The 12755-nt window shown below is 36.2% G+C and overlaps 1 protein-coding gene across 2 annotated transcripts in view; it reads left to right on the forward strand.

The window, feature by feature from the left end:
* The window catches only part of LOC148947228 (lysine-specific demethylase 4C-like), an 89575-nt gene that overhangs the window by 33135 nt on the left and 43685 nt on the right, over positions 1-12755 (forward strand). For both annotated transcript variants that reach the window (XM_089096938.1, XM_089096939.1), the window contains exons 4-6: positions 3825-4127; positions 7589-7753; positions 10196-10422. In XM_089096938.1, coding sequence (XP_088953064.1) covers positions 3825-4127; positions 7589-7753; positions 10196-10422 — 695 coding nt within the window. The remainder of the gene's footprint in view (positions 1-3824; positions 4128-7588; positions 7754-10195; positions 10423-12755) is intronic.

Raw genomic sequence — 12755 nt, forward strand, 5'->3', positions numbered from 1 at the left:
ATCCCCTCAGAAATCCCTAGGCTCATTGGTATAAGTAGAGCTGGGGATTATGAGTAAGAAACTTTTAATACAGAATCCCGGTTGGTCAACTTTAATTCTTTTTATTGGAATAATCCCCGCAGAGAGCCTAAGGTATATTATTATAATCAGAACTGGGGAGTAGGAGTAAGAGGTTTTGAACAAGTATAAAGAATCTTGGGTTGTCAACTTACGTTCTATTTAATGAAGCAAATCCCTGGAGAAATCTTTAGGCTCATTAATATAAGGAGAGCTGGGGAGTAGTAGTAAGAAACTTTTAATAAAGAATTCCGGTTGATCAACTTTAATTCTTTTTATTGTAATAATCCCCGAGGAGAGCCTATGGTTTATTATTATAATCAGAACTGGGGAGTAGGAGTAAGAGGTTTTGAACAAGTATAAAGAATCATTGAGTTGTCAACTTACATTCTATTTAATGAAACAAATCCCCTCAGAAATCCCTAGGCTCATTGGTATAAGGAGAGCTGGGGAGTAGGAGTAAGAAACTTTTAATAAAGAATTCCGGTTGGTCAACTTTAATTCTTTTTATTGGAATAATCCCCGCAGAGAGCCTAAGGTTTATTATTATAATTAGAACTAGGGAGTAGGAGTAAGAGGTTTTGAACAAGTATAAAGAATCTTGGGTTGTCAACTTACGTTCTATTTAATGAATCAAATCCCTTGAGAAATCTTTAGGCTCATAAATATAAGTAGAGCTGGGGAGTAGGAGTAAGAAACTTTTAATAAAGAATCCCGGTTGGTCAACTTTAATTCTTTTTATTGGAAAAATCCCCGCGGAGAGACTAAGGTTTATTATTATAATCAGAACTGGGGAGTAGGAGTAAGAGGTTTTGAACAAGTATAAAGAATCTTGGGTTGTCAACTTACATTCTATTTAATGAAACAAATCACCTCAGAAATCCCTAGTTTCATTTGTATAAGGAGAGCTGGGGAGTAGGAGTAAGAAACTTTTAGTAAAGAATTCCGGTTGATCAACTTTAATTCTTTTTATTTGTATAATCCCCGCAGAGAACCTATGTTTTATTATTATAATCAGAACTAGGGAATAGGAGTAAGAGGTTTTGAACAAGCAAAAAGTATATTGGGTGGTCAACTTACGTTCTATTTAATGAAACAAATCCCTAGACTCATTGGTATAAGGAGAGCTGGGGAGTAGGAGTAAGAAACTTTTAATAAAGAATCCCGGTTGGTCAACTTTAATTCTTTTTATTGGAACAATCCCCGCAGAGAGCCTAAGTTTTATTATTATAATCAGAAATGGGGAGTAGGAGTAAGAGGTTTTGAACAAGTATAAAGAATCTTGGGTTGTCAAATTACATTCTATTTAATGAAGCAAATCCCATCAGAAAGCCCTAGGCTCACTGGTATAAGGAGAGCTGGGGAGTATGAGTAAGAAACTTTTAATAAAGAATCCCGGTTGGTCAACTTTAATTCTTTTTATTGGAACAATCCCCGCAGAGAGCCTAAGGTTTATTATTATAATCAGAACTGGGGAGTAGGAGTAAGAGGTTTTGAACAAGTATAAAGAATCTTGGGTTGTCAACTTACGTTCTATTTAATGAAGCAAATCCCTGGAGAAATCTTTAGGCTCATAGATATAAGTAGAGCTGGGGAGTAGGAGTAAGAAACTTTTAATAAAGAATCCCGGTTGGTCAACTTTAATTCTTTTTATTGGAACAATCCCCGCAGAGAGCCTAAGGTTTATTATTATAATCAGAACTGGGGAGTAGGAGTAAGAGGTTTTGAACAAGTATAAAGAATCTTGGGTTGTCAGCTTACATTCTATTTAATAAAACAAATCCCCTCAGAAATCCCTTGGCTCATTGGTATAAGGAGAGCTGGGGAGTAGGAGTAAGAAACTTTTAATAAAGAATCCCGGTTGGTCAACTTTAATTCTTTTTATTGGAACAATCCCCGTAGAGAGCCTTAGGTTTATTATTATAATCAGAACTGGGGAGTAGGAGTAAGAGGTTTTTAACAAGTATAAAGAATCTTGGGTTGTCAACTTACATTCTATTTAATGAAACAAATCCCCGCAGAAATCCCTAGGCTCATTGGTATAAGTAGAGCTGGGGGAGTAGGAGTAAGAAACTTTTAATAAAGAATCCTGGTTGGTCAACTTTAATTCTTTTTATTGGAACAATCCCCACAGAGAGCCTAAGGTTTATTATTATAATCAGAACTGGGGAGTAGGAGTAAGAGGTTTTGAACAAGTATAAAGAATCTTGGGTTGTCAACTTACATTCTATTTAATGAAACAAATCCCCGCAGAAATACCTAGGCTCATTGGTATAAGTAGAGCTGGGGAGTAGGAGTAAGAAACTTTTAATAAAGAATCCCGGTTGGTCAACTTTAATTCTTTTTATTGGAACAATCCCCGCAGAGAGCCTAAGGTTTATTATTATAATCAGAACTGGGGAGTAGGAGTAAGAGGTTTTGAACAAGTATAAAGAATCTTGGGTTGTCAACTTACATTCTATTTAATGAAACAAATCCCCGCAGAAATCCCTTGGCTCATTGGTATAAGGAGAGCTGGGGAGTAGGAGTAAGAAACTTTTAATAAAGAATCCCGGCTGGTCAACTTTAATTCTTTTTATTGGAACAATCCCCGCAGAGAGCCTAAGGTTTATTATTATAATCAGAACTGGGGAGTAGGAGCAAGAGGTTTGGAACAAGTATAGAGAATCTTGGGTTGTCAACTTACATTCTATTTAATGAAACAAAGTCCCTGCTGGGAGCCCAAGGCTCATTATTATAAGTAAGAGTAAGGTTAGGTATAAGAACCTAATTGGTCTACGTATGTTCTATTTATTGAAATAAATCCATGCATGGAGCATAGACGTATCATGATAACCAGAGCTGAATGGTTTCATTTTATGCATGATGTCATAATGATGTCATGATTTCATCATGATGAAATTGAATCATTATCTGCTGTATAATATGTTATTTTGCTTAGCGGGAAATAACTTTTTGTTCATGCTGACAGGCTGAATCTTTGATCATTTGACCTTTCAAAATCACCTTCTTTAATAATACATTCCAAGAAAAAAGCTTATCTACCATCTAATTTTCCTCTCTACGGTTACAAATTTATGCGTGACATAAGTCACAGCCAGTCCTTAATCTTCAGCTCTGAAAACAATTGTGACATAGAATGAGAACTTGAAGCCTGAAGCCAAGTGGGTATTTCTCATTATAAAGTCAGTAAGTTTATTAAAATGATAATGGTTTTTATGGAAGTTTTGGTAAGTCTGCCCGATTATGTCTCACAGCTCGGAGATTAAGTTGAAACGTAGAGGGAAAGTGTTTTTTTTTTGGGGGGGGGGTTGAGGGGTTAGGGAACTTCAAATTTTATGTGGAGGAGAAGGGGGCAAAAATGTTTTTCTCTTACTTCTTGCCTGTCATCTGACATGATCTGCTGCTAGTTTTTGTATAATTGAGGGCTTTGGAATTGGTTATAAGTTATAACCAACTCCACCTCCGACTCCAGACATGTTGAACGTACAGACTCCAACTCTGACTCCTGAAACTATAAACATAATTTCTCTGACTCCAAGCTATAACGCGTAGCTAGATATCACATTTATTTCATATTCCTCAGAAGCTATATTACCTCAGATTGAATTAACTTCAGTGCTGAGAAGAGTCTTTCATCACTGACTTGAGTGTGAGGTGTTTCCATAACTCCGACTCATATTTCTATTTGTTTTTATTTATTATGTTTTATCTTAAGTGTTATTACCTTTAAATGCTAATAAATAAACAAAAATTATCTTTTCTAGGTATGCCATTCCACCAGAGTATGGGAGACGGTTGGAAAGATTAGCAAACGGCTTTTTCACAAGTAGTTTCAAACAGTGTCCAGCCTATTTGCGGCATAAGATGTACCTTATAAGCCCTCAAAAGCTGAAAGATTATAGCATACCCTTTGACAAAATTACGCAAGAAGCTGGAGAAATCATAATCACTTTTCCCTTTGGCTACCACGCTGGGTATAATCATGGGTTTAATTGTGCAGAGTCAACCAATTTTGCAACCCCTCGGTGGGTTGAATACGGAAAAAGAGCTACCCAGTGTCTTTGCAGGTAGGTGACTACTCGACTACCATTACTAACAAGCCTCAGATGGTAGATGGCGATCTGCCATCTGTTTTGAGATAATATGTAGTTTAAAGTTGATGGATCAAATATATAGATCAGACTACCAATTTTGGGGTAGCGGGTTTGAGCCCAATGGCTTATCCAAGTCACAATCCAAGGCAATGGATCGTAGTCGGTCATAAAAAATTAACACGTTTTAAGAATCTTGTATTTATTGACTAATATACTTAAAATATAGAAATTAAAAACTTAAAGAAACGGGAAAAATCCAATTATAATTATTTCTTAACAAATAAGAATGTGTTGCCAATCCGTTTTATGGTTGTATAGGGGGCTGCATCCTTTCTTCTTGTAAGTGGACTGAAAGTGGCTAGTATATAGATCGGACTCCCAATCTTCGGGTTGTGGGTTTGAGCCCAACATTGGGCTTATTTCCGTCGTTAAGTAGTTAATTATTGGGAATATGTTCCTTCTACCCTTGTGGTAGAGTAGTGGATTGATCTATGCTTGGCAATATGGGGCGTGACTTGCTATCTTGCTGGGCGACAGGCTTGCTATCTGTTCCCATGAAGAAGACCCGGCAACTCAAAAACATCGACAATGGATGGTGCCGAGTTGGACTGAACAGCTTGTACCTCGTCTCAAGTACAAGTTGTCAAAATTTTAGTAACTGATCCTATTAACAGGCCGCCTGAAGCCAACATAACTGAACATGCTCTTTAACCTAATACAAGAGACATTCAAAATTATACATGTTGCAGATTATAGTTTAAATGTATTTATTTTTTCTATTACAATTAATTTTATATCAACTTCTCAACATAACCACCATCAAAATCAATACGCTTCTACAGGCGGTACTTCCATCCTTTTAGACCGTTTCCGAAAAATCTTAAGGCCCCTTTAAGAGCCATTTTTTGGTTTGGCAGCATCGTTATCTTCATCAGTACAATTCAAATGAACGCTTTTCAACTGTTCTGTAAGTTTTGGGAACAAAAAAGGTCAGTTGGGGCTAAATCCGGGCGATAACATGGGTGCTGCAGCAATTTTCACCGACATTGTCCGACAGCGTTGTCATGATGGAAGAGGGTTCCACGATGGAGCCTTCCTGAACGCTTTTTAGCTAATTTCGCTCTCAATTTCATCTGAAATTCTACATAATAGGCTTCTGGGACAGTTTTTCAACCTTCTGTAAAATCCCCAATACAACTCCCTCACAGTTCTAGAAAACAGCTGCGATTTCCGCAGACATTTGACAGAGTAGATAGTTGACAGAAATTCCGTGTATTTTTTGAATGCGCCTTGTAAACTTCACTCTTGACTCCCTTTCATGAAGTTTCAATTTCCTTCATTTCCTTGCAGACATATTCTCATCCTCGTCTCAAAAACCTCATGTGGAGGTTGTGTAAGGTGTCTAATGTTTCACGTCAGATGAATTCCCCAAATCGTGATTTCTGACCGCCTATCATCTTTGATTTGTAAAAATTGACCCAATCATGCTAATTTTTCTTTCTTACTCAAACCAGTTGTTATGCTGTATCTTTTACTAGGCTGTAATTTCCTGAAGGGGTGACTCCACTTCCTAAGATCACCCTGAAACGCAGTTTGTAATCCAATTTTGTCTATTAATCTAAAATAAATTTATTTATATTCCCGTTTCGCTGTAGTTCAACACGTGTGATGCAAGAATTTTACGATCCTAATCAGATATATCGGTTCAGAGTTTCTTTGAAGCTATGGGGGGAGGGGAGTACTGAAGAAACAATCTGTAACCTCGTTTTGAGTACAACTTCCGGTTTTCAGCGCAAATATAATGTATTATGAAGCTAGAGGAGGAGAAGGCGTTGATTCTTATACCTTCTCAAATAATGCAATGTAAAAATAGAGGGACTTCACCTTGTTCTGAAAACATGATACAGTGCACATTTAAGTGTTTGGCTTAAGAAAAAAAGAGATGTTTTCTTTCTACTGAAACTATAGGCTAGTCTATTATTATGAACACTAAATTTGAATTAGCATTGTCATTTGGTAGATTATTTTATATTATACCTTCAAAGTTCATGTGTCGAAGATGTCTGCAATCAAGAGACCATGTGTTGTACTCCAACTGACGGCGTTTTTTTTTTTTTTTTTTTTTTTTTTTTTTTTTTTTTTTTTTTTTTTTAGAAGTAGAAAACAAATGTCTGTAGTTTGTTATTTATCCTAAATTTTAAGAAAATATCGTGTATAAAGCAAATAGTAGCATAAGTGGCTTAAAACATTTGGCTATAGCCTTTAGAACTTGATAAGCCATTTGTTCTTGTGAGCATAACTGCATGTGGGGAAGGGGGAGAGGACCCCCTCCTCTAATGATCAAAGTTGTGAGTATTTATGCTTGTGTACCTGCACAAAAAAGGGGGGTGAGTGGCTAAGAATATATGGAATACCACATGCCAGGAAAATATTAGGAGATTGAATGTTTGGACATGAAGTATACTTTCTTTCCAAAATAATCCTTACTAGGATAAAAAAAAATTTGTCCTTCCCCTAAAATTTTGGCTGTGCGCTCATTCCTATGCAGCCAAATTTTATTTAACCATAATTTTAATCGAAACACTGTTTTTTAACTTTACGTTCATACAGGATCAATATTTGCTTGTCATGACAATTTAGTAATTTTATTTGCTTTCTCAACCAATTTACTAGACTGAAAAAAATTAAACTTTCATCCGCAGTTGAACAAATTTTCTGACAATTTTCTTGTACAACTGCAATAATTATGCAAATTGATGGTTCGATTTTTTGCTGAATAGTAGCAGTAGCTGCGGAAGAGGCAGTCTTTGTGAACACTACTTGGATTATTCATCAATGCAATAACGAATATGGCCTCTCGCAGTATTTTTTCCTGCACGAACCTAGAGTAATGGTGTTTCAACACCATACCGTAGAACCTTTCACCCTAGCATAACCTAAGACTGTGTTATGTTATCTTAGGGAGCGAATTTTGTCCATAACCTTACTCGCGTTGTCGCGAGTAAGAAGACTCGAGCTCTAAGCAGAATTTTACATTATCCTGGTTTATGTTGTGCTACGAAAAAGTCAAAACAGTACTTGATGAGCAATTAATAAATTTAGAAAATAAACTAATAGGCCTTTTTTTAGAAAGCCTTTCATGCTTAATCAGAGCTTTAAACTCCATCTCTATTCTGCATTTTCAAATAGTTTGCTAATGATGATCTGGTGAATTTAGACGATTACTAGGATTTTTTATGGGTTTTTATATAAGCTTGGTGTGAAAGGACTCGTTTAAGCGAAAGGTTATATTTGACGTAAGGTAATTTAGCCACGTAACAGAGAAAATTTGCGAACATAGTGTGGGAGCTGCTAAATCCAAAGTTAAAAGAAAATCTATTGTATCTCATTAATCTCAGACAAAATGCAGATTTGTAACGGCTTTTGTTCCTCAGGACTGATATGGTACGAATAAGCATGGACACATTTGTGAAGAGATTTCAGCCGGATCGGTACGAACTTTGGATTCAGGGCCTCGATGTTGGCCCCCATCCGGAAGACCCGACTAAATCTGCCCCAGCTGCCTTGCCATCTATTGACGATATTCTCTGCAATAAAAAGTAAGTTATAGTAGAGTAAGTTAAATAGAGTTAATACAGCCTTTAATGCTTTAGAAAGTATTGACTATAGAAAGTTAATTAAACTAAATCTGCCCCTGCTGCCTTGCCATCTATTGACGATATTCTCTGCAATAAAAAGTAAGTTATAGTTGAGTAAGTTAAGTAGAGTTAGTACAGCCTTTAATGCTTTAGAAAGTGTTGACTATAGAAAGCTAATAAGGCCTGTAAATCAAGTTTCTTTCTGAGAGAAAATGATCAACTACCATTTATCTTATTTAAGTTCCTTATCAAATAAATATTAAGTTCTCTATCTAATTTCAAGTTTTATCAAGGGACTGTATTTAGCTTAGTTGCCACTAGGATAGAGTCTCAGAAAATTCAGGTTTGGCAAGCGGAGACGGTCGCCTTGTCGTCCCTGGGGCTACATATACCAAATGGTATACGAAGCAAAAAATATAAAAAGGTTGTTTTAACGTAGTATCTTTAGGTTAAAAACTGCAACGAATTATCAGGAAAAAATGTTCCTCCCTAACAAATCAAAATATTGTTGAAGAAAAATTTGTGATGGACTTGAACGTGAATTCCAAAAATTATAATGTGTATGTTCGAAATACAAAGTCGTGCCTGTGGTGGCGCAGTGGATTTGATCTCGGCTTGATAATAGGAAATCCAGGGTTTGAACCCAGCTGTAGCAACACGCAGCAGGGCCGACGCAGAGACCTCAGTAGTCAAGAAGCGTCGTTAATCCAATACAATACATTACAAAAGTCGCAAATTTCTGACCGATTTTTGTGTTTTACAGTTTTGTCTCGCATTTTATGCTTATTATAATGTTTGAGATATTGTTTTAAATATTTTTCATTTAGAGGTCACTTTTAATTAAGACGATGATTTGTTTTTAATTTCTTAAATGTTTTACTCGTTATTGCAAATTTTTATTTCATTTTAATTGTAAAAGAGGAGGTAACATGATCTAAGAAATTATTCATTTGAATGATTTTATTTTCAGATTTGCCACCCAACATATCCTGGCAAATTTTTATTTCATTTTAATTGTAAAAGAGGAGGTAACATGATCTAAGAAATTATTCATTTGAATGATTTTATTTTCAGGTTTGCCACCCAACATATCCTGGCTAATTTTTATTTCATTTTAATTGTAAAAGAGGAGGTAACATGATCTAAGAAATTATTCATTTGAATGATTTTATTTTCAGGTTTGCCACCCAACATATCCTGGCAAATTTTTATTTCATTTTAATTGTAAAAGAGGAGGTAACATGATCTAAGAAATTATTCATTTGAATGATTTTATTTTCAGGTTTGCCACCCAACATATCCTGGCGAATTTTTATTTCATTTTAATTGTAAAATAGGAGGTAACATGATCTAAGAAATTATTCATTTGAATGATTTTATTTTCAGATTTGCCACCCAACATATCCTGGCGAATTTTTATTTATAAATAATAGTTAGATTATTAATCTGTTTTAAAATTGCCATCTTGTTAGCTGTAAAGAAAACAGTTGTATAATAACTGTAAAAATTCTGATTAATTGTAAAAATTGGGTATGTTTACAATTCGTTCTTGAAACAGGCAATAATTTCCTTCAACAGGGAAATAACAGCACCGCCCCGCGGTGCTGCGAGCTCCGCAAGCCAGCTGAGGAAAGAATTGCCTCCTATCAAGAGGAGGGTTCAGTAGCCAAGGTCTGTTTCTATGCCACATTCCAATATTGAAAGCATATTACAGCATTATGTTACATGTATCTCACGGTCTTTTTTTGTATTTCAGTGAAATTATGAAAAGAAAAAAATGTTAGGAAAAAGACAAATCCGAAGTAGACTAGTTTTCATCCAGTCAATAAAACGAAAAAGCTAAGCAGATATTTTGAAAAAATTCTTCGACAAGCCATCCTCAATTCTAAAAAAAAGTATATGTATACTTTTTTTAGCATTGAGGGCGGCTTAGCGAAGATCTTTGCACCAATATCTGCTTAGTTTTTTTGTTTTATTCACTTGCTGTAAGTTAGTCTACTTTGGATTTGTCTTTTTCTTCTAGTCTAATTGGAGGTCTTATTGCCTGAATTTTGTTCTTTGGAATACTTCCTCGTTTTTTTGTTTTATTCACTCTTTTTCTTAATATTTTTTTTTTCGAAGTGTATGTGTAGCCAGGAGAGGCCTCACAAGCCGAAATGTTTGTTGTTGTTTTTTTTCGGGAGGGGGGCAGGGGGTTTTACCAACTGACTAGTCATTTTTAAAATAATCGGCAGAATGGCGGCTTGAAGCCCCGCTATTTTACCGGCTCATTTTTTTTTTAACTACTGGCTCAGGATATTAGGGGGGAGCGTCCCCCCTCCCCCTCGCGTGACGCTCTGATAGCAAGTGTGTCACAGATCGTGTTTACCTCAATCACTTGTTTATTTATTAAATATTTTGCAGCAATAATGAAACCGTTCCATTGACATACATGGATGCCCTATCAAAGAAAGGCACACATAAACGTCATCCAGTTCATAAGCAAAGAAACGGCGAAACGTCAATTGACGTTGGAACGAAAAAACCTCGTGTTGATTCAGGAGCGTGCTTAGACGAATCTTCAAATGATGTCATGGACGAAGGCACGCATGAAGTTATGAAAGATATCTGGTGGAAAGCAGGACAAATAAGTAAGTTCTAATTTAAAAAGTAAAAAAGAGACAAAATTTACTACTACTAATAACAGCTCACTGCAGCACCAAGCCGCCTGAGGCCAGCACAGCTACGCACCCTCCTCCTCCATCCTAATCTATTTAAAGCCTCCCTCTTCACACCCTCCCAGGAAGCTCCGATTTCCCTTGAACCTTTCCTTTCGACATCCTCCCACCCCATTCGGGATGGTCTGCTTTTTTGTTTGGTCTTAGACATTTGGCCGGCATAGACAATCTTTGGCAATTTAGCCGAAAGTTAGCTTCCGATTCATATGATTCTGTAAATGACAATCAAAATCAGCAGTCAAGAGATAGGAACTACACAAACAGCCAACGGCCAAAAACAACCATAATGGATTTGTGATTGCTTCCATACCTTTGCCAAAATTTCTATAGCAGTCAACTCTTGATAACTCGATAACTCAAAATCCTCGATATCTCGAATTATTTTCAGCCCTCTTAGAAAAACTTGTCTAAGTTGAAGAAAAAACTACGCTCCGTTCGAAACAATTTTGCGGCTATATTTTACCTCTCTAAGTCTAAGTGACCCAAAAATTACCTCTATAACTCGAAATTCAGTAAATAAGTCGCCATTCAATCTTCAGTTTACCTCCAAAAGTCAGAGTTAACCTCTGTATCTCAAAGCCTTTCCAACGGACCTCTGTTAGTCGAAACCCCAGTATGCAGGTTGTAACGTGTAAACTTTGATATGTATTAAGTTTGTATAACATGTTTTTGTATTAGATTCTGTTAATGTTCAGGCGTCTATTTCCTATGAAAGTCGAGTCTTGACATTTTAAAGTCAAGTCTTGATATGACAAGTCTGTAATGCACTAATAAGGTTATTTTAAACTTTGTTGTGGCTGTAGACAGTAAATTTAGCAATTTTGTAGCTCGAATGTAACTCGAATTTTCTCTTGGTTTACCTCTATAACTTGTTACCTTTATAAGTCGAATTCTATGTTGAATGACTTCTGTAACTCGAACTATGCCTAGGTCAAAATATAAATAATTCGAAGAAAAATCATGGTCCTGTGAATTTCGAGTTAGCGAGAGTTGACTGTAATTACTTCATTTTGGCGCGTTTTGGTTTTTTGTCTCAGTGTATCTTTTCCAGATTTTGTCGATGTTTTTCCCGTAGTTTTAAACAGCTGTGCCAAAAAATGTATGGTTCTAGCTTTAATAGTTTTGCAGTTTACTCTATCCAGACAAATGTTGTTGTTCACTTACTTGAATTTGCGGCAGGATCAGGCGTTGTCCGCATCACCTGTATCTGAACAAAGCCTTTAAAAGAGAGTCCCCCACGATGGCCTGTCTAGTGCCAAGTCTTTGGCAAACTTCGACCAGTATTTGTCCCAGTTGTGTCGGCATTTGCGAACATCTCCAGCTGGCTCTTGATCGTGTTTAACTACTGTCCACAAATGTTTTAGCTGTCCTTTCTGTCTTCTGGTAATGTCTCAGCAAGCAGTATTTGTTTAATGAAGCGGCCTTAACGTCGGCGCAAGGTCTGTCTGAGGCATCGGATCCGGTGGAGCTTGATGATGCTTGAAGCTCTGTCGATGTTGTAACACCCCCAGCGGACTCAGTCGTTCGGAGTCTGATCTGACAATGTAAGATTGAACGTTGGCAACGGTGTTTGAAAATCTCCCGAGCGCGCCCCTGAGCTGCTTCGATGGGCCAAGGTCTCATACCGTAGTGTAAGACTGCCCTGACTGTCGACTTATATATGCTTAACTCTTTTCGTAAGCTAATCCCTCGACGAATACAGACATGTCTGCGAGGATGAATGAAGAGGGCTTGAATTCTAGACATTCTTCTGTTGACATCAACGTTGGATCTCAGATAAACATAACTGTCAACTTTTTCAAAGGAAGACTAAAGAGGATAAGTTGGTTGTCTGCTGTGATGTTTGGGTCAAGAATTTTTGTTTTCTTCGTGTTTATATCTAGGCCAAGGTAGGCTGGAAATGGTCATTTCTCTAGGCATTTGTTGGGCTGAGTCTGAGTTCCGCGAGTGAAGATGTACATTGTCTGCGTAGTCTTGGTCCGTCAAGCTGGGAGAAAGCTGTGCAGAGTTGATCTTATATATATATATAATATATATATATATATATATATATATATATATATATATATATATATATATATATAGATATATATATATATATATATATATATATATATATATATATATATATATTATATATATATATATATATATATATATATATATATATATATATATATATATATATATATATATATATATATATATATATATCATATATATATATATATATGTAATTGGAGTTG

This window comes from Artemia sp. Qi Xiang Cuo, chromosome 11 (genome assembly GCF_049724085.1).
Source record: "Artemia sp. Qi Xiang Cuo chromosome 11, ASM4972408v1, whole genome shotgun sequence".
Taxonomy (NCBI): domain Eukaryota; kingdom Metazoa; phylum Arthropoda; class Branchiopoda; order Anostraca; family Artemiidae; genus Artemia; species Artemia sp. Qi Xiang Cuo.